At 44.6% G+C, this 26,344-nt stretch overlaps 1 protein-coding gene across 3 annotated transcripts in view; it reads right to left on the bottom strand.

Moving 5' to 3' along the window:
* Positions 1 to 26,344, bottom strand: part of LOC143781399 (protein-cysteine N-palmitoyltransferase HHAT-like protein) — a 56,990-nt gene that overhangs the window by 16,711 nt on the left and 13,935 nt on the right. For all 3 annotated transcript variants that reach the window (XM_077267999.1, XM_077267997.1, XM_077267998.1), the window contains 8 exons: positions 26,083 to 26,206; positions 25,919 to 25,986; positions 25,556 to 25,669; positions 22,016 to 22,210; positions 13,102 to 13,311; positions 12,396 to 12,567; positions 11,836 to 11,980; positions 11,421 to 11,456 (listed from right to left, as the gene is read on the bottom strand). In XM_077267999.1, the coding sequence (XP_077124114.1) occupies positions 11,421 to 11,456; positions 11,836 to 11,980; positions 12,396 to 12,567; positions 13,102 to 13,311; positions 22,016 to 22,210; positions 25,556 to 25,669; positions 25,919 to 25,986; positions 26,083 to 26,188 (1,046 nt within the window). In that variant the 5' untranslated portion in view covers positions 26,189 to 26,206. The remainder of the gene's footprint in view (positions 1 to 11,420; positions 11,457 to 11,835; positions 11,981 to 12,395; positions 12,568 to 13,101; positions 13,312 to 22,015; positions 22,211 to 25,555; positions 25,670 to 25,918; positions 25,987 to 26,082; positions 26,207 to 26,344) is intronic.

The raw sequence follows: 26,344 nt of genomic DNA, 5'->3' as shown, positions 1-26,344 counted from the left end.
ATTCAACACCTTCAATTCTCTCCTCCGTCCCCCAGCACCTCCTCCCTCCCCACTCATCTCAGCTGAAGACTTTGCCTCATTTTTCAAGCAGAAGATTGATAACATCAGAGACAGTTTTGGTCAACAAGCCCCAGAGCCCTTCCTCCCGACTTCCCTGCCCTCCACCTCCAAAACCAACTTCTCCACCATTACAGAAGATCAACTCTCCACTCTACTCTCAAGATCGCATCTCACCACCTGTGCACTTGACCTGCTCCCATCCCACCTCATCCCAAACCTCACCACAGTCTTCATCCCAACCCTAACCCATCTCTTCAACCTATCACTAACAACTGGTGTTTTCCCCTCAAGCTTTAAACATGCCTCCATCACACCTATCCTCAAAAAGCCCTCTCTTGACCCATCCTCTGTATCTAGCTATCGCCCTATATCACTTCTCCCCTATGCCTCCAAACTACTGGAACAACACATCTACCTTGAACTGTCCTCCCATCTCTCTTCTTGCTCCCTCTTTGGCTGCTTGCAATCTAGCTTCCGGTCACACCATTCCACTGAAACTGCCCTAACTATGGTCACCAACGATCTCTTAACCGCCAAGAGCAAGCGACACTATTCTGTTCTCCTCCTCCTCGACCTGTCCTCTGCCTTTGACACAGTGAACCATTCCCTATTATTACAGACCCTCTCATCCCTTGGCATCACAGACTTGGTCCTATCCTGGATCTCATCATACCTAACAGACCGGACATTCAGCGTCTCCCACTCACACACCACCTCCTCACCTCGCCCCCTATCTGTCGGAGTCCCACAAGGTTCAGTCCTTGGGCCCCTGCTCTTCTCCATTTACACCTTTGGCCTGGGACAGCTCATAGAATCTCATGGCTTTCAGTATCACCTCTATGCTGATGACACACAGATCTACATCTCTGGACCAGATATCACCTCCCTACTAACCAGAATCCCTCAGTGTCTGTCCACTATTTCATCCTTCTTCTCCGCTAGATTTCTGAAACTTAACATGGACAAAACAGAATTCATCATCTTTCCCCATCTCACGCGACCCCCCCCAACGAACCTATCCATTACAGTAAATGGCTGCCCACTCTCCCCAGTCCCACAAGCTCGCTGTCTCGGGGTAATCCTTGACCCTGATCTCTCCTTCAAACCACATATCCAAGCCCTTTCCACTTCCTGCCGACTTCAACTCAAAAATATTTCACGAATCCGTTCATTCCTCAACCAAGAATCTGCAAAAACCCTAGTCCATGCCCTCATCATCTCTCGCCTTGACTACTGCAACCTCCTGCTCTGTGGCCTCCCCTCGAACACTCTCGCACCCCTCCAATCTATTCTAAACTCTGCTGCCCGACTAATCCACCTGTCCCCCCGCTATTCCCCGGCCTCTCCCCTCTGTCAATCCCTTCACTGGCTCCCCATTGCCCAGAGACTCCAGTACAAAACCCTAACCATGACATACAAAGCCATCCACAACCTGTCTCCTCCATACATCTGTGACCTCGTCTCCCGGTACTTACCTACATGCAACCTCCGATCCTCACAAGATCTCCTTCTCTACTCCCCTCTTATCTCCTCTTCCCACAATCGCATACAAGATTTCTCTCGCGTATCCCCCCTACTCTGGAACCCTCTACCACAACACATCAGACTCTCGCCTACCATCGAAACCTTCAAAAAGAGCCTGAAGACCCACCTCTTCCGACAAGCCTACAACCTGCAGTAACCACCGATCAACCAAACCGCTGCATGACCAGCTCTATCCTCACCTACTGTATTCTCACCCATCCCTTGTAGATTGTGAGCCTTCGCGGGCAGGGTCCTCTCTCCTCCTGTACCAGTTATGACTTGTATTGTTTAAGATTATTGTACTTGTTTTTATTATGTATACCCCTCCTCACATGTAAAGCGCCATGGAATAAATGGCGCTATAAGAATAAATAATAATAATAAAAATACTGTACATACCAGGATGGGGCACAGATATGCCACGGCAGGGGAAAGATATCAGAATATAGGACATATATACCAGGAAGGATCTCCGGATGGGAGACAAATATACTAGGATGGGGGATATATACCAGGATAGGAGACATATATACCAGAATGGGGGACATATATACCAGGATGGGGGACATATATACCAGGATGGGAGATAGATATACCAGGATGGGGGACATATATACCAGGATGAGGAACATATACACCAGGGTGGGGGACATATATACCAGGATGGGGGACATACATACCAGATTGGGGGGATATATATACCAGGATGAGAGACATATATACCAGGATGGGGGACAAATATAATAGGATGGGGGAAATACATAACAGGATGGGGGATATATACCAGGATGGGAGACATATATACCAGGATGGGGGACATATATACCAGGACGGGGGACATATATACCAGGATAGGAGACATATGTACCAGGATGGGGGACATATATACCAGGATAGGAGACATATATACCAGGATGGGGGACATATATACCAGGATAGGAGACATATATACCAGAATGGGGGAAATAAATAACAGGATGGGGGACATATATACCAGGATGGGAGACATATATACCAGGATGGGGGACATATATACCAGGATAGGAAACATATATACCAGAATGGGGGACATATACACCAGGATGGAAGACATATATACCAGGATGGGGGACATATATATCAGGATGGGAGATATATATACCAGGATGAGGAACATATACACCAGGGTGGGGGACATATATACCAGGATGGGGGACATACATACCAGATTGGAGGGATATATATACCAGGATGAGAGACATATATACCAGGATGGGGGACAAATATAATAGGATGGGGGAAATACATAACAGGATGGGGGATATATACCAGGATGGGAGACATATATACCAGGATGGGGGACATATATACCAGGACGGGGGACATATATACCAGGATAGGAGACATATGTACCAGGATGGGGGACATATATACCAGGATAGGAGACATATATACCAGGATGGGGGACATATATACCAGGATAGGAGACATATATACCAGAATGGGGGAAATAAATAACAGGATGGGGGACAAATATACCAGGATGGGAGACATATATACCAGGATGGGAGACATATATACCAGAAGGGGAGACATATATACCAGGATGGGGGACATATATACCAGGATAGGAGACATATATACCAGGATGGGGGAAATAAATAACAGGATGGGAGACATATATACCAGGATGGGGGACATATGTACCAGGATGGGAGACATATATACCAGGATGGGGGACATATATACCAGGATGGGGGACATATATACCAGGATGGGAGACATATATACCAGGATGGGGGACATATATACCAGAAGGGGAGACATATATACCAGGATGGGGGACATATATACCAGGATGGGAGACATATATACCAGGATGGGAGACATATATACCAGGATGGGAGACATATATACCAGAAGGGGAGACATATATACCAGGATGGGGGAAATAAATAACAGGATGGGAGACATATATACCAGGATGGGGGACATATATACCAGGATGGGGGCATATATACCAGGATGGGGGACATATATACCAGGATGGGAGACATATATACCAGGATGGGGGACATATATACCAGAAGGGGAGACATATATACCAGGATGGGGGACATATATACCAGGATGGGAGACATATATACCAGGATGGGAGACATATATACCAGGATGGGGGACATATATACCAGAAGGGGAGACATATATACCAGAATGGGGGACATATATACCTATATACCACGATGGGGGACATTAGTACAGAATGGTGAACATTATGAAATAATGGGGGGCAACACTTATGCCTTCATAGGATTTAGAACAGTGCAAGGGCCCATAAATTTAGCTAACATGTGGAGGATGAACAGGTCCAATGGGCACTAGGGCCCATCAGATTCTAGTTATGCCACTGGGTCTGGGTTTAGAGGACCTGGTCTTAGATTTATATTGAAAAGGTATGGATTACATTAGGGACTATGTATTAGTTCGTATGTATGTACTACGGGAGTCTGGTCTCTGTATATGTTTATGGGTCTGTGTTAATTTTGCAGTGGGGATATATGCACTACTAAACTAATTGCCACCGGTTGGGATGTGACCTATATAAATAGGAGGGGCATAGAGTACAGTTGGGGCGTGTCCTATTTAAATAGGAGGGGCATAAAGTACAGTTGGGGTATGTCCTACATAAATAGGAGGGGCATAGAGTACAGTTGGGGCGTGTCCTATATAAATAGGAGGGGCATAGAGTACAGTTGGGGCATGTCCTATATAAATAGGAGGGGCATAGAGTACAGCTGGGGTGTGTCCTATATAAATAGGAGGGGCATAGAGTACAGTTGGGGCGTGTCCTATATAAATAGGAGGGGCATAGAGTACAGCTGGGGCATGTCCTATATAAATAGGAGGGGCACAGAGTACAGTTGGGGCGTGTCCTATATAAATAGGAGGGGCATAGAGCACATTTGGGGCGTGTCCTTCATAAATAGGAGGGGCATAGAGTACAGTTGGGATGTGTCCTATATAAATAGGAGGGGCATAGAGTACAGTTGGGGCGTGTCCTATATAAATAGGAGGGGCATAGAGTACAGTTGGGGCATGTCCTATATAAATAGGAGGGGCATAGAGTACAGCTGGGGTGTGTCCTATATAAATAGGAGGGGCATAGAGTACAGTTGGGGCGTGTCCTATTTAAATAGGAGGGGCATAAAGTACAGTTGGGTGTGTCCTATATAAATAGGAGGGGCATAGAGTACAGTTGGGGCGTGTCCTATATAAATAGGAGGGGCATAGAGTACAGTTGGGGTGTGTCCTATATAAATAGGAGGGGCATAGAGTACAGCTGGGGTGTGTCCTATATAAATAGGAGGGGCATAGAGTACAGTTGGGGCGTGTCCTATATAAATAGGAGGGGCATAGAGGACAGTTGGGCCGTGTCCTACATAAATAGGAGGGGCGTAGAGTACAGTTGGGGCGTGTCCTATATAAATAGGAGGGGCATAGAGTACAGTTGGGGCGTGTCCTATATAAATAGGAGGGGCATAGAGTACAGTTGGGGTGTGCCCTATATAAATAGGAGGGGCATAGAGTACAGTTGGGGCATGTCCTATATAAATAGGAGGGGCATAGAGTACAGTTGGGATGTGTCCTATATAAATAGGAGGGGCAGAGAGTATAGTTGGGATGTGTCCTATGTAAAGAGGAGGGGCATAGATTACAGTTGGGATGTGTCCTATATAAAGAGGAGGGGCAGAGAGTACAGTTGGGGTGTGTCCTACATAAATAGGAGGGGCATAGAGTACAGTTGGGGTATGTCCTATATAAATAGGAGGGGCATAGATTACAGTTGGGGTGTGTCCTTTATAAATAGGAGAGGCATAAAGTACAGTTGGGGCGTGTCCTATATAAATAGGAGGGGCATAGAGTACAGTTGGGACGTGTCCTATATAAATAGGAGGGGCGTAGAGTACAGTTGGGATGTGTCCTACATAAATAGGAGGGGCATAGAGTACAGTTGGGGTATGTCCTATATAAATAGGAGGGGCATAGATTACAGTTGGGGTGTGTCCTTTATAAATAGGAGGGGCATAGAGTACAGTTGGGGTGTGTCCTATATAAATAGGAGGGGCAGAGAGTACAGTTGGGATGTGTGCTATATAAATAGGAGGGGCAGAGAGTACAGTTGGGGTGTGTCCTACATAAATAGGAGGGGCATAGAGTACAGTTGGGGTATGTCCTATATAAATAGGAGGGGCATAGAGTACAGTTGGGGTGTGTCCTATATAAATAGGAGGGGCATAGAGTACAGTTGGGGCGTGTCCTTTATAAATAGGAGGGGCATAGAGTACAGTTGGGGTGTGTCCTATATAAATAGGAGGGGCATGGAGTACAGTTGGGTGTGTCCTTTATAAATAGGAGGGGTATAGAGTACAGTTGGGGCATTTCCTATATAAATAGGAGGGGCATAGATTACAGTTGGGGTGTGTCCTTTATAAATAGGAGGGGCATAGAGGACAGTTGGGATGTGTCCTATATAAATAGGAGGGGCATAGAGTACAGTTGGGGTGTGTCCTATATAAATAGGAGGGGCATAGAGGACAGTTGGGGCGTGTCCTATATAAATAGGAGGGGCATAGAGTACAGTTGGGGTGTGTTCTATATAAATAGGAGAGGCATAGAGTACAGTTGGGGTGTGTCCTATATAAATAGGAGGGGAATAGAGTACAATTGGGGCGTGTCCTATATAAATAGGAGGGGCATAGAGTACAATTGGGGCGTGTCCTATATAAATAGGAGGGGCATAGATTACAGTTGGGATGTGTCCTATATAAATAGGAGGGGCATAGATTACAGTTGGGATGTGTCCTATATAAATAGGAGGGGCATAGAGTACAGTTGGGATGTGTCCTATATAAATAGGAGGGGCATAGAGCACAGTTGGGGCGTGTCCTTCATAAATAGGAGGGGCATAGAGTACAGTTGGGATGTGTCCTATATAAATAGGAGGGGCATAGAGTACAGTTGGGGCGTGTCCTATATAAATAGGAGGGGCATAGAGTACAGTTGGGGCATGTCCTATATAAATAGGAGGGGCATAGAGTACAGCTGGGGTGTGTCCTATATAAATAGGAGGGGCATAGAGTACAGTTGGGGCGTGTCCTATTTAAATAGGAGGGGCATAAAGTACAGTTGGGTGTGTCCTATATAAATAGGAGGGGCATAGAGTACAGTTGGGGCGTGTCCTATATAAATAGGAGGGGCATAGAGTACAGTTGGGGTGTGTCCTATATAAATAGGAGGGGCATAGAGTACAGCTGGGGTGTGTCCTATATAAATAGGAGGGGCATAGAGTACAGTTGGGGCGTGTCCTATATAAATAGGAGGGGCATAGAGGACAGTTGGGCCGTGTCCTACATAAATAGGAGGGGCGTAGAGTACAGTTGGGGCGTGTCCTATATAAATAGGAGGGGCATAGAGTACAGTTGGGGCATGTCCTATATAAATAGGAGGGGCATAGAGTACAGTTGGGGTGTGCCCTATATAAATAGGAGGGGCATAGAGTACAGTTGGGGCATGTCCTATATAAATAGGAGGGGCATAGAGTACAGTTGGGATGTGTCCTATATAAATAGGAGGGGCAGAGAGTATAGTTGGGATGTGTCCTATGTAAAGAGGAGGGGCATAGATTACAGTTGGGATGTGTCCTATATAAAGAGGAGGGGCAGAGAGTACAGTTGGGGTGTGTCCTACATAAATAGGAGGGGCATAGAGTACAGTTGGGGTATGTCCTATATAAATAGGAGGGGCATAGATTACAGTTGGGGTGTGTCCTTTATAAATAGGAGAGGCATAAAGTACAGTTGGGGCGTGTCCTATATAAATAGGAGGGGCATAGAGTACAGTTGGGGCGTGTCCTATATAAATAGGAGGGGCGTAGAGTACAGTTGGGATGTGTCCTACATAAATAGGAGGGGCATAGAGTACAGTTGGGGTATGTCCTATATAAATAGGAGGGGCATAGATTACAGTTGGGGTGTGTCCTTTATAAATAGGAGGGGCATAGAGTACAGTTGGGGTGTGTCCTATATAAATAGGAGGGGCAGAGAGTACAGTTGGGATGTGTGCTATATAAATAGGAGGGGCAGAGAGTACAGTTGGGGTGTGTCCTACATAAATAGGAGGGGCATAGAGTACAGTTGGGGTATGTCCTATATAAATAGGAGGGGCATAGAGTACAGTTGGGGTGTGTCCTATATAAATAGGAGGGGCATAGAGTACAGTTGGGGCGTGTCCTTTATAAATAGGAGGGGCATAGAGTACAGTTGGGGTGTGTCCTATATAAATAGGAGGGGCATGGAGTACAGTTGGGTGTGTCCTTTATAAATAGGAGGGGTATAGAGTACAGTTGGGGCATTTCCTATATAAATAGGAGGGGCATAGATTACAGTTGGGGTGTGTCCTTTATAAATAGGAGGGGCATAGAGGACAGTTGGGATGTGTCCTATATAAATAGGAGGGGCATAGAGTACAGTTGGGGTGTGTCCTATATAAATAGGAGGGGCATAGAGGACAGTTGGGGCGTGTCCTATATAAATAGGAGGGGCATAGAGTACAGTTGGGGTGTGTTCTATATAAATAGGAGAGGCATAGAGTACAGTTGGGGTGTGTCCTATATAAATAGGAGGGGAATAGAGTACAATTGGGGCGTGTCCTATATAAATAGGAGGGGCATAGAGTACAATTGGGGCGTGTCCTATATAAATAGGAGGGGCATAGATTACAGTTGGGATGTGTCCTATATAAATAGGAGGGGCATAGATTACAGTTGGGATGTGTCCTATATAAATAGGAGGGGCATAGAGTACAGTTGGGATGTGTCCTATATAAATAGGAGGGGCATAGAGCACAGTTGGGGCGTGTCCTTCATAAATAGGAGGGGCATAGAGTACAGTTGGGATGTGTCCTATATAAATAGGAGGGGCATAGAGTACAGTTGGGATGTGTCCTATATAAATAGGAGGGGCATAGAGCACATTTGGGGCGTGTCCTTCATAAATAGGAGGGGCATAGAGTACAGTTGGGATGTGTCCTATATAAATAGGAGGGGCATAGAGTACAGTTGGGATGTGTCCTAGATAAATAGGAGGGGCATAGAGCACAGTAGGCGCGTGTCCTTCATAAATAGGAGGGGCATAGAGTACAGTTGGGATGTGTCCTATATAAATAGGAGGGGCAGAGAGTACAGTTGGGGTGTGTCCTACATAAATAGGAGGGGCATAGAGTACAGTTGGGGTGCGTCCTATATAAATAGGAGGGGCATAGAGTACAGTTGGGGGGTGTCCTTTATAAATAGGAGGGGCATAGAGTACAGTTGGGGTGTGTCCTATATAAATAGGAGGGGCATAGAGTACAGTTGGGGCGTGTCCTTTATAAATAGGAGGGGTATAGAGTACAGTTGGGGCATTTCCTATATAAATAGGAGGGGCATAGATTACAGTTGGGGTGTGTCCTTTATAAATAGGAGGGGCATAGAGGACAGTTGGGATGTGTCCTATATAAATAGGAGGGGCATAGAGGACAGTTGGGGCGTGTCCTATATAAATAGGAGGGGCATAGAGTACAGTTGGTGTGTGTTCTATATAAATAGGAGAGGCATAGAGTACAGTTGGGGTGTGTCCTATATAAATAGGAGGGGCATAAAGTACAGTTGGGGCGTGTCCTATATAAATAGGAGGGGCATAGAGTACAGTTGGTGTGTGTTCTATATAAATAGGAGAGGCATAGAGTACAGTTGGGGTGTGTCCTATATAAATAGGAGGGGCATAAAGTACAGTTGGGGCGTGTCCTATATAAATAGGAGGGGCATAGAGTACAGTTGGGTGTGTCCTATATAAATAGGAGGGGCATAGAGTACAATTGGGGCGTGTCCTATATAAATAGGAGGGGCATAGATTACAGTTGGGATGTGTCCTATATAAATAGGAGGGGCATAGAGCACATTTGGGGCGTGTCCTTCATAAATAGGAGGGGCATAGAGTACAGTTGGGATGTGTCCTATATAAATAGGAGGGGCATAGAGTACAGTTGGGATGTGTCCTATATAAATAGGAGGGGCATAGAGTACAGTTGGGATGTGTCCTATATAAATAGGAGGGGCATAGAGCACAGTAGGCGCGTGTCCTTCATAAATAGGAGGGGCATAGAGTACAGTTGGGATGTGTCCTATATAAATAGGAGGGGCATAGAGCACAGTTGGGGCGTGTCCTTCATAAATAGGAGGGGCATAGAGTACAGTTGGGTTATGTCCTATATAAATAGGAGGGGCATAGAGTACAGTTGGGATGTGTCCTATATAAATAGGAGGGGCATAGAGTACAGTTCGGTGTGTCCTATATAAATAGGAGGGGCAGAGAGTACAGTTGGGGTGTGTCCTACATAAATAGGAGGGGCATAGAGTACAGTTGGGGTATGTCCTATATAAATAGGAGGGGCATAGAGTACAGTTGGGGTGTGTCCTATATAAATAGGAGGGGCATAGAGTACAGTTGGGGGGTGTCCTTTATAAATAGGAGGGGCATAGAGTACAGTTGGGGTGTGTTCTATATAAATAGGAGAGGCATAGAGTACAGTTGGGGTGTGTCCTATATAAATAGGAGGGGCATAGAGTACAATTGGGGCGTGTCCTTCATAAATAGGAGGGGCATAGATTACAGTTGGGATGTGTCCTATATAAATAGGAGGGGCATAGAGTACAGTTGGGATGTGTGCTATATAAATAGGAGGGGCATAGAGCACAGTTGGGGCGTGTCCTTCATAAATAGGAGGGGCATAGAGTACAGTTGGGATGTGTCCTATATAAATAGGAGGGGCATAGAGTACAGTTGGGATGTGTCCTATATAAATAGGAGGGGCATAGAGCACATTTGGGGTATGTCCTTCATAAATAGGAGGGGCATAGAGTACAGTTGGGATGTGTCCTATATAAATAGGAGGGGCATAGAGTACAGTTGGGATGTGTCCTATATAAATAGGAGGGGCATAGAGTACAGTTGGGATGTGTCCTATATAAATAGGAGGGGCATAGAGTACAGTTGGGGCGTGTCCTTCATAAATAGGAGGGGCATAGAGTACAGTTGGGATGTGTCCTATATAAATAGGAGGGGCATAGAGTACAGTTGGGTTATGTCCTATATAAATAGGAGGGGCATAGAGTACAGTTTGGTGTGTCCTATATAAATAGGAGGGGCATAGATTACAGTTCGGTGTGTTCTATATAAATAGGAGGGGCATAGAGTACAGATGGGGCGTGTCCTTTATAAATAGGAGGGGCATAGAGCATATTTGGGGCGTGTCCTTCATAAATAGGAGGGGCATAGAGTACAGTTGGGATGTGTCCTATATAAATAGGAGGGGCATAGAGTACAGTTGGGATGTGTCCTATATAAATAGGAGGGGCATAGAATACAGTTCGGTGTGTCCTATATAAATAGGAGAGGCATAGAGTACAGATGGGGCGTGTCCTTTATAAATAGGAGGGGCATAGAGTACAGTTGGGATGTGTCCTATATAAATAGGAGGGGCATAGAGTACAGATGGGGCGTGTCCTTTATAAATAGGAGGGGCATGGAGTACAGTTGGGGTGTGTCCTATATAAATAGGAGGGGCACAGAGTACAGTTGGGGTGTGTCCTTTATAAATAGGAGGGGCATGGAATATGTTGGGGGCGTGTCCTTTATAAATAGGAGGGGCATAGAGTAAGACATTTTGCAGTACTTAGTGCTTCACTTCCCAGAATCTGTGTGATGTTTTTGGGCAGACACAGACAGCTATGGGGATGGCTGACACCGGCTGATACTCACTTGCAAAGCCAGTCATTAATTCCTCTGTCAAAATGCCTGAAACAAAGGAAAACCAAAGAAATGAAATGAATGAACTCGGCAGATATTTATAGGTTATTACTTATTTTTTGTCATCACTTTGTCAACATCATGTATTAAATATCTCCTACCGTTTTGTGTATACAGCTCCTCTGCAGACCTATGTGCCTCCATGGTTGTAGACTAAAACTTACAGTCTGTTGATTATCCATAGGAGAAGGAATCATGCACTATGGCTTAAAAGCTATGTGTATATACGATCAGACTACACAGGATTTGTTTGTAGTCTGTTACCATGGAGATATACAGGTCTGCATAGGAACTGTGCACACAAACCATTTAAATCAACATTATGTTACAATGAGGATAAAATAGTGTTAATTAGGCGCTGACTTACGTTTCAGCGAAGACATATAGCATGGTGATACACTTGGGGGGCTGCGGTGGGTCGAGGTGGTCCAGTCTGGAGATGGTGTTTATAACACCAAACATCACGGCTGCCTTCACCCAATCGTAGACCAAGTTGGAGTACGCCAGTCCGGCTGCCGGGAAGATCGGACGCGGAGTTATAGAATGTCACCTTTATCGCTGTTTACAAGATCTCTGCTTGCTGACAATGAATGGAAACTTCTCATGCGCACATATCTGGTGGCTCAGGGTGGGGAGGGAGTCAGTCTTAGTGCTTGTAAGTAAGTTTCCTAAACTTTTCTTAAGTTTAGGAAAGTTTTGACTTTTTCCTGGCTCAAATCTACAGGGATCTGCAGCGATAAAAAGATTCAGGATTAACAGTGAGAAGAGCGGCCATCAGTCACCAGAGTTTACATCCACAGAGATGGATTTCACCTTTTCCTGAATCCGGGGAAATCTGGTGATCGGCCGCTCGGGATACTTGTATACTAATGTGTTACAATGAGCATTGATACAAAAAATCCTGAAAAAAAAAAGAAGTTGCCTCACCCAGGGACCAATCTGAAAGTTTCTTCACCATCCTGAGGTCTGACGGTATGGAGAGAATGTAGAGGAAGTGGAAGAAGACGTCCACGAGGAGGATGATCAGCACGTGGACCACGGCCTGCACGCGGATGCTCCTCATCTCGTCGTCCTTACGGCCCGTGCTCTTGCTGCTCACCTGCAATGGCAGAAAGTACAGATCATAAATTTCGGATTATTGGATGCCGGATTAGAGGAATTTCAGTGTATGTGAAGCATCTCTGAATTATATAGTGACCAGAATTGATCAGGATGCGTCATTCCAGCAAATCGAATAAAAAAAAAATCAGCACCTGCCCCTTTAAAAGTCTCACTTCTTAAAGGGGAAGTCAAGTGAAATTACTGGCGAGCTCGGAATGATAGACAGCGACTGGATATTTGTTTGCAGCCCAACCACATAAGGCAAAAACACAAATTAAAATTATATTTATAGGGAAGGGAAAAAGTATTTGCCCCCGTAATATGGTGCAGTCGTCGTCTTAAACAGACGGGTATTAGGGGAGGCAATTATTATGTAATATGGAGCCTGTTGGCTTTGGACCCCCTCTCTAATGCCAAGTGTGTTTTATCCCCTTTAAAAGTTAAAACTGGAAAAAAATTAAAAAGGGGCAAATACTTTTGCATGACCCTGTACACATGTATATAGTGTTTTTTATTTACCACCTCATCTCACCTGCTCACGAAATTTGTCAAAGGTCATAATTGGGCCAAAAAAGAAGAAAGGAAGGTAGAAGTTATACTTGAGGAGTTGGATGGGGGTGTAAAATCCCTCCTTCTTGTTGCAGGTCTCCAGGGCGAAGCTCATGCAGCGCAGGATGGAGAAGCCGCTGCCCCCAAAAAAGAGGATTTCTTGTAGAGTGAAGGTCCCGGAAACAAAGCCGTTCTGTAGAAAACAGAAAAGTGCAATTGGTCACCGACCGGAGACAGTCAGCAATGTTCTGACAATGAAAGGGCAATTACCATTACAATTACCTGCTAACACCACTAGGGGGCAGCTCCTATTCAGGCCAATGTCTGCATACAGCGATATCACAGTGTCCCCTAGTGGTAGCAGCAGGACAAGACATTGGGCATTGCAAATAATTTACTCAACTGACTTCTAATACATTTTTTTTTAAATTAAACATTTTTTTTAATTTCTGCAGTTAAATGTTATTTAGATTTGTCTAAAACCAAGTCGATCAAAATTCTGTTCTGAAAAAAAACAACATCTCAAATTATTTTATAGTGTGTGTAGCTCCATGATACAGAGCCCCAAATCCTCTGCTTACACGTAGAGGTAAATGATAAAAATAAAATTGATGAATGGTTGCAACGCAGGATAGTCTGGATGGTGGATAAGCCGCCCCCAATCAAGCTTCAAAGAAATTCAAGGTGTCCTGCAGGCTCAGTGTGCATCAGTGTCAGTGCAAACTATCTGTCCACGTGTGATTGAAACGCTCTAGCAGAAGACCCAGTAGGACCCCACTGATGACACAGAGACATAAAAAGGATAGACTGCACTTTGCCAAAATGCATGTGAGTAAGGTAAAATCCTTCTGGGAAAGCAGCTTGTGGACAGATGAGACCAAGATAGAGCTTTTTGGTAAAGCACATCATTTTACTGTTTACCAAAAATGGAATGAGACCTAAAAAGAAAAGAACACAGTACCTACAGTCAAATATGGTGGAGGTCCACTGATGTTTTGTGGTTATTTTGCTGCCTCTGGCATCCTGAAATCGGAAGATTACCAAAGGATTTTAGGTGACAATGTAGTGCTCAGTGTCAGAAAGCTGGGTTTGCGTTATAGGTTCTAGTAGAACAATGACCCCAAACATACGTCAAGAAGCCCCCAGAAATGGATGGAAACAAAGCGCTGGAAAGTTCTAAAGTGGCAGCAATAAGTCCAGATCTAAATCCCATTGATCCCCTGTGGAGAGATCTTACAATTGCTGTTGGGAGAAGACGACCTCACATATGAGAGACCGGAGCAGTTTACAAAAGAAGAGTCCAAAAATAAATAAACGCTCTAAGAAGAAAAACCGAACATTAGGTTATAGAAGGAGTCAGAGGAAAGGAGCTCAAAAGTAAAAAAACCCTTGATAACAATGGTCGGGCCGCGGCACTGCAGAAGACGGCGCCCACATTATAAAAACAATTACTCACGTGTATCCGTATATACAAAGATATATAAAAACTATATTCACCTCCCAAAGAGACCACGGGGAACAGGTGTGTGCCAGAGAACATAAGAGAGCACAAATGGGAACTCTAAGATTATACAGAGGGCATCAGGTAGATGCTGATTAGGTAAAAGCCTCATCGCCAGTTATCTCAGACGCTTCATTGCAGTTGTTGCTGCTAAGGTCCGACCACTTATTGGGTTTAGGGGCAATCACTTTTCGGCCGGGGTCACACTGGCGAGTGTGATGTGAGAAATTCGCCCAAGTCTCTCACATCAATACCCGGCACTGCCGCCGGCACTCGGGACCGGAGCGTTCAGCCACATAGAAATACACGGAGCCGCACAGTCCGGTCCCGAGTGCCAGCGGCAGTGCCGGGGATTAATGTGAGAGACTCATGCGAGTTTCTCAGGTCACACTCACAAGTGTGACCCCGGCCTTCCACACAGGACCCTGGAGGTGTGGATTTCTTTTTCCCTTAATAATAAAGACCTTCATTTATAAACTGCATTTTGTGATTACTGGTGTTATGTTTGTCTAATATTTACATGGAATGGGGCAAACACTTTATCATACAACTGTATATAAAGTGTATATATACAGGAAGCATATAGGTATATAAAAAAGTATATATATATATATATATATATATATATATATATATACCGTATGTAAGAAGAGGGGAAAATGCTCAAGTGGGTCATGCAAACAGGCTTATACGATTCCACCAAAAAGGGCTGCATATGAATCAGCAAACAAATAAGACCGAGGGCCATAGGGGTGACAGGCTATTTCCCAAGCAAATAAGAATAAAAGAATAAATGCAGATGACCGGGCATAGCATGCTCAAATATACCCAAGTGTACAAACACTATGCAGAGGATACAGCACTATAGTAAAAATACACTGCATGATGGAAAAGATATAGACAACACCAAACAGTCAATAGGCAAGTAGGATGATTATGTGGTTGTCTAGGAGAGACAAGTATGGCGCCCACCCCGACGCGCGTTCCAATAAAGACCTTCATCAGGGCATGGTGTCATACTGGAGCCGGAGGCATTGAAAAGGTAAGTCAATAGGAGGAGACTGAGGTCAAGGAGACTTGTCCGTCGTCAGGAGGAACCTAGAAGTCAGTCATGTGATCAGGTGACGCCAGCACGGGTGGTGCAGGTGACCCGACGTGCTCAACACATGAGATACAGAAGACGGCTCGACAGCCAGGACACAGGTGGTGCATGCGTGCAGGACCAGTCATGGTGAGAAGGAAAGTGGAAACTTGATGCTGACTATGATTTGTACTCCAAGTATAATGTAAAGATGAGAAGAGGCGAGTATAGCAAAGGATGAAATAAGGTAGGAAAGAGAAATGATGGTGAACCTAATAAATAGTAGAATAAAAAAGAGATGAAAATATGACACAGTGCAAAAGAAATAAAAGTGATGAAATGAGATCGGTGGAAACACTACGAGAAAAAATCAATCATGTAAATGAGGGTTAGACATCACAAACCGTTAATGGGAGGGGTAGATTAGGAAATAAAATATACCATCCCATATAATGGAGAGGGCCACAAAAATAGTGGAAGAAAACAGGTTATAAAATTATCTCTTAATTTGCAAGAGCATTGTAATAAAGCTCGATAATTGACGTATATCAGAATAAGCTGTCACAGAATAGACAATAAAGAGACGATAATATAATAGCCGAGGGTAATAACGAGGACGGAATGTGAAATACAAAAAAGTAATAGCAAAGCCACAAAACAGAACTAAAATCCTCTGTGAAAATGTGAAATAAAAACATGAAAGACGTAAACATATAAATGCAAAATAGACCGAATAAAAAGGGCATATACAAATATATATATACTGCACATAGCATAAGAGAACCAAGGCGCATGTAACGTGAACAAGCCAAAATTGATAAAAGATGGTGATGAAAAATACAAAAAAGCACATACGGACGTAAACGGAAAATCTCCCGAATATAAAAACATTGCTTGGAAATATAATGAATGCCGATAGCAGGAGGTGAGGGACGATAAAGAGCGTAAGAAATACACGGAATACTGAAATACGGCGAGTGATCCCAACAATCGCTCAACGTGTATAAAATAATGAAACAAATATTGTGTAGCAGAAGAAGAAACTGTAAGGAAGAGAAAAACACATGATGTGCGCCCCCTAGTGATGGCTGCATATAACTAGAATTTTATGACTATATAGGGGATTTCTCACCATGTATCACTTGACTCCTTCTAAACTTTTCTTTCATTATTTCCATAAACTTTGTTACTGCAGTTCACTGATATGTTACTGGAAAACTTTCATTCTCACATGGGGCAAAATGTATGAGTATAGGCCCCAATTCAGGGAATATGGCGTTACACCCCTGTGGATACTTGCTACAAGATGAGGCTGAGTATCCTGCTATATGGGTTGTGGGGAGGATAGCAAGATCGGTATCTCATAAAGCACCCATGGCTAATGGCAATACTGATAAACGGCTTCTACATGGAGCTGAAGTCACAATGTACTACCAATCCCAGCATAACATCATGCTTTAGCTGAATGTTACTATGTATAAAGTAATGCTAAATAAAACTGCAGCACTCACATGTATACAGCTCCCCCTAGTGGTGATACAACTGCAGTACTCACATGTATACAGCTCCCTCTAGTGGTGATACAACTGCAGTGCTCACATGTATACAGCTCCCTCTAGTGGTAATACAACTGCAGTACTCACATGTATACAGCTCCCCCTAGTGGTAATACAACTGCAGCACTCACATGTATACAGCTCCCCCTAGTGATAATACAACTGCAGTACTCACATGTATACAGCTCCCTCTAGTGGTGATACAACTGCAGCACTCACATGTATACAGCTCCCTCTAGTGGTAATACAACTGCAGCACTCACATGTATACAGCTCCCCCTAGTGATAATACAACTGCAGTACTCACATGTATACAGCTCCCTCTAGTGGTGATACAACTGCAGCACTCACATGTATACAGCTCCCTCTAGTGGTGATACAACTGCAGTGCTCACATGTATACAGCTCCCCCTAGTGGTAATACAACTGCAGCACTCACATGTATACAGCTCCCCCTAATGGTAATACAACTGCAGTACTCACATGTATACAGCTCCCTCTAGTGGTAATACAACTGCATCACTCACATGTATACAGCTCCCCCTAGTGGTGATACAACTGCAGTACTCACATGTATACAGCTCCCTCTAGTGGTGATACAACTGCAGTGCTCACATGTATACAGCTCCCCCTAGTGGTAATACAACTGCAGTACTCACATGTATACAGCTCCCCCTAGTGGTAATACAACTGCAGCACTCACATGTATACAGCTCCCCCTAGTGGTGATACAACTGCATCACTCACATGTATACAGCTCCCCCTAGTGGTGATACAACTGCAGTACTCACATGTATACAGCTCCCCCTAGTGGTGATACAACTGCAGTACTCACATGTATACAGCTCCCTCTAGTGGTGATACAACTGCAGCACTCACATGTATACAGCTCCCTCTAGTGGTGATACAACTGCAGTACTCACATGTATACAGCTCCCCCTAGTGGTAATACAACTGCAGTACTCACATGTATACAGCTCCCTCTAGTGGTGATACAACTGCAGTACTCACATGTATACAGCTCCCCCTAGTGGTGATACAACTGCAGCACTCACATGTATACAGCTCCCTCTAGTGGTGATACAACTGCAGCACTCACATGTATACAGCTCCCTCTAGTGGTGATACAACTGCAGCACTCACATGTATACAGCTCCCTCTAGTGGTAATACAACTGCAGTGCTCACATGTATACAGCTCCCCCTAGTGGTAATACAACTGCAGTACTCACATATATACAGCTCCCTCTAGTGGTGATACAACTGCAGTACTCACATGTATACAGCTCCCTCTAGTGGTAATACAACTGCAGTACTCACATGTATACAGCTCCCCCTAGTGGTAATACAACTGCAGTACTCACATGTATACAGCTCCCCCTAGTGGTAATACAACTGCAGCGCTCAAATGTATACAGCTCCCCCTAGTGGTGATACAACTGCAGTACACACATGTATACAGCTCCCCCTAGTGGTGATACAACTGCAGTACTCACATATATACAGCTCCCTCTAGTGGTAATACAACTGGAGCACTCACATGTATACAGCTCCCCCTAGTGGTAATACAACTGCAGCACTCACATGTATACAGCTCCCCCTAGTGGTAATACAACTGCAGTACTCACATGTATACAGCTCCCCCTAGTGGTAATACAACGCACTCACATGTATACAGCTCCCTCTAGTGGTGATACAACTGCAGTACTCACATGTATACAGCTCCCTCTAGTGGTAATACAACTGCAGCACTCACATGTATACAGCTCCCCCTAGTGGTAATACAACTGCAGTACTCACATATATACAGCTCCCTCTAGTGGTAATACAACTGCAGCACTCACATATATACAGCTCCCCCTAGTGGTAATACACCTGCAGCACTCACATGTATACAGCTCCCTCTAGTGGTGATACAACTGCAGCACTCACATGTATACAGCTCCCTCTAGTGGTGATACAACTGCAGCACTCACATGTATACAGCTCCCCCCAGTGGTGATACAACTGCAGTGCTCACATGTATACAGCTCCCCCTAGTGGTAATACAACTGCAGTACTCACATGTATACAGCTCCCCCTAGTGGTAATACAACTGCAGCACTCACATGTATACAGCTCCCTCTAGTGGTGATACAACTGCAGCACTCATATGTGTTGTGAATTCTGTTCTTGGGCTCCCTCCGGTGGTTATAAGTGGTAGTGCTGCTGTGTTTGGATCGCAGCATTTATCAGGTGTGTCCACTTATTGCAATTCTGACTGGGCTATTTAGTCTTGCTTGACCCTTTAGCTAGTGTCAGTTGTCCATTGTTTTCTGGAGGATTCACATCCCTGCCTGGTCTCTCTTGCTTGCTGATCATTTCAACAAAGATAAGTGCTGGCTTTGTTTTCTGCAGTCCACATGCTGTGGGCCTGATTGTTCTAGTTACCTTCCATGTTTTGTCTTGTCCAGCTTGGTCTGTATAAGGATTTGTTTAGCCAAGCTGGTATCTCTGGAGATGCAGATATACCCTCCATATCTTTAGTTAGTTGTGGAGTTTTTGTATTTTCTGTGGTGGATATTTTCTAGTGTTTTAATACTGACCGCATCGTACTCTGTCCTATCCTTTCTATTTAGCTAGAATTGGCCTCCTTTGCTAAATCCTGATTTCAGTCTGCGTATATTATTTCCCTCTCTTCTCACAGTCAATTTTTGTGGGGGGCTGTCTATCCTTTGGGGGGATTTTCTCTGAGGCAAGATAGTTTTCCCCTTTCTATCTCTAGGGGTAATTAGTCCTCCGGCTGTGTCGAGATGTCTAGGGAGTGACAGGTACATTCCACGGCTACTTCTAGTTGCGGTGTTAAGTTCAGGGTCTGCGGTCAGTACAGGTACCACCTTCTCCAGAGTACGCCTCATGCTGCTCCTAGGCCACCAGTTCATAACACATATGTATACAGCTCCCTCTAGTGGTGATACAACTGCAGTGCTCACATGTTTACAGCTCCCCCTAGTGGTAATACAACTGCAGCACTCACATGTATACAGCTCCCTCTAGTGGTAATACAACTGCAGTACTCACATGTATACAGCTCCCTCTAGTGGTGATACAACTGCAGTACTCACATGTATACAGCTTCCTCTAGTGGTAATACAACTGCAGTACTCACATGTATACAGCTCTCTCTAGTGGTAATACAACTGCAGTACTCACATGTATACAGCTCCCTCTAGTGGTAATACAACTGCAGTACTCACATGTATACAGCTCTCTCTAGTGGTAATACAACTGCAGTACTCACATGTATACAGCTCCCTCTAGTGGTAATACAACTGCAGTACTCACATGTATACAGCTCCCTCTAGTGGTAATACAACTGCAGTACTCACATGTATACAGCTCCCTCTAGTGGTAATACAACTGCAGTACTCACATGTATACAGCTCCCCCTAGTGGTAATACAACTGCAGTACTCACATGTATACAGCTCCCTCTAGTGGTGATACAACTGCAGCACTCACATGTATACAGCTCCCCCTAGTGGTAATACAACTGCAGTACTCACATGTATACAGCTCCCCCTAGTGGTAATACAACTGCAGTACTCACATGTATACAGCTCCCTCTAGTGGTAATACAACTGCAGTACTCACATGTATACAGCTCCCTCTAGTGGTAATACAACTGCAGTACTCACATGTATACAGCTCCCCCTAGTGGTAATACACCTGCAGTACTCACATATATACAGCTCCCTCTAGTGGTAATACAACTGCAGTACTCACATGTATACAGCTCCCCCTAGTGGTAATACAACTGCAGTACTCACATGTATACAGCTCTCTCTAGTGGTAATACAACTGCAGTACTCACATGTATACAGCTCCCTCTAGTGGTAATACAACTGCAGTACTCACATGTATACAGCTCCCCCTAGTGTTAATACAACTGCAGTACTCACATGTATACAGCTACCACTAGTGGTAATACAACTGCAGTGCTCACATGTATACAGCTCCCTCTAGTGGTGATACAACTGCAGTACTCACATGTATACAGCTCCCTCTAGTGGTAACACAACTGCAGTACTCACATGTATACAGCTCCCTCTAGTGGTAACACAACTGCAGTGCTCACATGTATACAGCTCCCTCTAGTGGTAATACAACTGCAGTACTCACATGTATACAGCTCCCTCTAGTGGTAATACAACTGCAGTACTCACATGTATACAGCTCCCCCTAGTGGTAATACAACTGCAGCACTCACATGTATACAGCTCCCTCTAGTGGTAATACAACTACAGTACTCACATGTATACAGCTCCCCCTAGTGGTGATACATCTGCAGCACTCACATGTATACAGCTCCCTCTAGTGGTAATACAACTGCAGTACTCACATGTATACAGCTCCCTCTAGTGGTGATACACCTGCAGCACTCACATGTATACAGCTCCCTCTAGTGGTAATACAACTGCAGTACTCACATGTATACAGCTCCCTCTAGTGGTAATACAACTGCAGCACTCACATGTATACAGCTCCCTCTAGTGGTGGCTGCAGGGAGTCAGTATATAACTTTTTGTCTATGCAGAGAAAAGACCCTCAACCTTTATGTAATGCATACCCCAGAAATGGTAAGACCCCTTTGAACTTGAAGGTCTCCATCTGCCTCAGTAGTGGAACCCCTGATCCTGGCTGATGGGGTATGCTGGGATTTGTAGTCCCCAGCAGGCCTGTGATTTAGTCATGGCAGCTCCTGTAGCTCAGAAAACATACTTGCCAAGAGATGAAAGGTTCCAGTTTGAAGGATGCGAGGCTGCACAGACCGGCGATGAAGCAGAGCCACTTCTGTTTCACCAGCGACACGGTGTAGAGGAGGAGGCAGTGCGACAGGATCAGCATCAGGTAGTTACTGCCCATGATGGTCAGGACGGTCAGCATCCCATAGAGCATGTAAACCCAGGACCTGTGCTGTGAGGAGGCAGGACCAGAGGAGACAAGCTGAAACAGCAGCACAGAGGATTTCAGGAGAGCAGTGCACTGATCCTGTGGGAGACTGATTCATTCCTGCAGGGTGTAATGATTTCTTATGGTCTTGATACATTTATTGATTAATATATTCTACATTCATCTGTATCTACTTTCCTGCAATGTATCGGTGTCCCCCCAAAATGCTGGGGGAGCAGGTAAGTTTCCAGTAAGAGTTTCTGGTAGCTGCCACTAGGGGGAGCTGCTGCATAAGTCTTTATATGCTCCCCTGTATGAGTGAGCTCCCACTAGTGGCAGCCTGTAACCATAAGGCTGCCGTCACACGCTCAGGATCAGTATTTGTAGCCAAAACCAGGAGTGGAACAATTAAAGGAAAAGTATAATAGAAAGATATGCTCCACTTCTGTATTTATCACCCACTCCTGGTTTTGGCTTACAGATACTGATGTAAAATACTGACCAAATACTGAGCGTGTGACGGCAGCCTAAGGCCGGTTTCACACGTCAGTGGCTCCGGTACGTGAGGTGACAGTTTCCTCACGTACCGGAGCCACTGACACACGTAGACCCATTAAAATCAATGCATCTGTGCAGATGTCATTGATTTTTTGCGGACCGTGTCTCCGCGTGCCAAACACGGAGACATGTCAGTGTTCGTGGGAGCGCACGTATTACACGGACCCATTAAAGTCAATGGGTCCATGTAAAACACGGACCGCACACGGACGTTCTCCGTGTGCAGTCCCTGTGCGTGCAGGAGACAGTGCTACAGTAAGCGCTGTCCCCCCCACATGGTGCTGAAGCCGCCATTCATATCTTCCCTGCAGCAGCGTTTGCTGCATAGAAGATATGAATAATAGTGTTTAAAAGAAAGATCTATGTGTCCGCCGCCCTCCCGCCCCCTGTGCGTCCGCCCGCTGTTCTGAAAATACTCACCCGCCTCCCTCGCAGTGTCCTGTCCTGGCCGCACCTTCTACTGTATGCGGTCACGTGGGGCCGCCGATTAGAGTCATGAATATGTGGCTCCACCTCCCATAGGGGTGGAGCCGCCTATTCATGACTGTAAATGAGCGGCCCCACGTCACCGCATACAGTAGAAGGTGCGGCCAGGACAGGAAGCAGCGACAGCCAACGAGGGAGGCGGGTGAGTATTTTCAGAACAGCGGGGGGGCGCAAAGGTTTGGACAGATAGATCTTTCTTTTAAACACTATTATTCATATCTTCTATGCAGCAAATGCTGCTGCAGGGAAGATATGACTTGCGAGTTCAGCACCAGATGCTGGTACGTGTGGTACCCAGCACGGTGCGTGTGGTACCCAGTGGGCACACGGGCGGCACATGTGTGCCGCACGTGTGCCACACTGATGTACACCAGAAACGTAGGGGCACACGGACACGGATAATTCCGGTACCGATTGTTTCCGGTACCGGAATTATCTGGACGTGTGAGACTGCCCTAAGGCTGTGAGGAGGGAATCGGGGGATGTGGAGCTCAGTATTGGATATACAACCCCTGGCAAAAATTATGGAATCACCGGCCTTGGAGGATGTTCATTCAGTTGTTTAATTTTGCAGAAAAAAAAGCAGATCACAGACATGGCACAAAACTAAAGTAATTTCAAATGGCAACTTTCAGGCTTTAAGAAACACTAAAAGAAATCAAGAACAAAAAATGTGGTAGTAGTCAGTAATGGTTACTTTTTTAGAACAAGCAGAGGGGAAAAATTATGGAATCACCCTGTAAATTTCAATTCCCAAAACTAACACCTGCATCAAATTAGATCTGCTCGTTAGTCTGCATCTAAAAAGTTGTGCTCACACCTTGGAGAGCTGTTGCACCAAGTGGACTGACATGAATCATGGCTCCAGCAGGAGAGATGTCAATTGAAACAAAGGAGAGGATTATGAAACCCTTAAAAGAGGGTAAATCATCCCACAATGTTGCAAAAGATGTTGGTTGTTCACAGTCAGCTGTGTCTAAAATCTGCACCAAATACAAACAACATGGGAAGGTTGTTAAAGGCAAACATGCTGGTAGACCAAGGAAGACATCAAAGCGTCAAGACCGAAAACTTAAAGCAGTATGTCTCCAAAACAGGAAATGCCCAACAAAACAAATGAGGAACGAATGGGTGGAAACTGGAGTCAACGTCTGTGACAGAACTGTAAGAAACCGCCTAAAGGAAATGGGATTTACATACAGAAAAGCTAAACGAAAGCCATCATTAACACCTAAACAGGAAAAACAAGGTTACAATGGGCTAAGGAAAAGCAATCGTGGACTGTGGATGACTGGATGAAAGTCATATTCAGTGATGAATGGTGAATCTGCATTGGGCAAGGTGATGATGCTGGAACCTTTGTTTGGTGCCATTCTAATGAGATTTATAAAGATGACTGCCTGAAGAGAACATGTGAATTTCCACCGTCATTGATGATATGGGGCTGCATGTCAGGTAAAGGCACTGGGGAGATGGCTGTCATTACATCTTCAATAAATGCACAAGTTTATGTTGATATTTTGGACACTTTTCTTATCCCATCAATTGAAAGGATGTTTGGGGATGATTAAATCATTTTTCAATATGATAATGCATCCTGCCATAGAGCAAAAACTGTGCAAACATTCCTGGAAAAAAGACACATAAGGTCAATGTCATGGCTGCAAATAGTCCGGATCTCAATCCAATAGAACAATCTTTGGTGGAAGTTGAAGAAAATGGTCCATGACAAGGCTCCAACCTGCAAAGCTGATCTGGCAGCAGCAATCAGAGAAAGTAGGAGCCAGATTGATGAAGAGTCCTGTGTGACCCTCATTAAGGCCAGGCCTCAGAGACTGCAAGCTGTTAGAAAAGCCAGAGGTGGTGCGACTGTACTAGTGATGGGTTGGAGTGTTTGTTTGTTTTTCATGATTCCATAATTTTTTCCTCAGAATTGAGTGATTCCATAATTTTTCCCCTATGCTTGGTTAAAAAAGTAACCATTACTGACTACCACATTGTTTGTTCTTTATTTCTTTTAGTGTTTCTTAAAGCCAGAAAGTTGCCATTTGAAATGACTTTAGTTCTGTGCCATGTCTGTGATCGGCTTTTTTTTCTACACAATTAAACAACTGAATGAACATCCTCCAAGGCCGGAGATTCCATAATTTTTGCCAGGGGTTGTATAATGGAGGCTCTTGTGCTGTTATTCTGAGGCTGCGCTCGTACTTGTGGGCAGGTGTATATATGGGTTCAATATTCTACGAGGACCCCATTACAGAGATGCTTCATACTGATTGTGGGGGACCCTTATCATCTGCAAGTACGTCACATGAAGAAACCCACCTGAGGGATTAGGAGAGAGAAGACCTTGGCGAAAATGACGTGTCCGGCAAGCGCAAAAATGATGTAATTTCTGAAAGTCGTGAACCACATGACCCACTCAAAGTCTGCGACGTCCTGCAACAATCAGAAGATGTCAAACTGCAGCTCGTATGGAAATAAAGGGAATTATCTGCCATTATCTTCCTAGTTTCTGAGATGTCTACAGAAATTGCTCATTCAGGAGGTGGGGAAAGCTGGGTGACCGGAACAATGGCCGCCATTATAGTTATGGGTTAACTTGCATAAAGGACTTGTAGTAGCTTAAAAGGCCACGAGGTGGCGCTGTTATTATTGCTGCCGGCCTCAATCATTGCTTTCTCTCACCATTTTTCTCCCAAAGTAATACCAGCCAGATTTCACGTTCTCTTTGAATGATTTCCGATTCATGTTATCTGAAAAAGAATAAAACAACATAAATAACAATCAGCCTCATATATAATAATCTCCCCCAATATAGTCACATTAATAAAAAAAAAAACACGCCATACCTCGAGAGGCTTCAAAGATGCCATTCATAGAGTAAGCGAGAGCGCAGCTCAGGACCAGAGCGTAGAAGCCGAGCTCATAGTGCGGTAATGCTGTCTTAATCCCCATAGTGGCGGCAAATCAACTCTACAAATGGAAGAATACTGTCAGCCAGCTAAGAATATATACCGTAAACGCGATACCGAGAGATGGGAAGGATCTCCGACCTATTCAATATCAATAGATTCTACAGAAATGGCAGTATAATAGTTATATTTTTGTACA

Source organism: Ranitomeya variabilis, chromosome 6 (genome assembly GCF_051348905.1).
Source record: "Ranitomeya variabilis isolate aRanVar5 chromosome 6, aRanVar5.hap1, whole genome shotgun sequence".
Classification (NCBI taxonomy): Eukaryota; Metazoa; Chordata; class Amphibia; order Anura; family Dendrobatidae; genus Ranitomeya; species Ranitomeya variabilis.
This window is presented reverse-complemented; position numbering and strand designations above follow the sequence as displayed.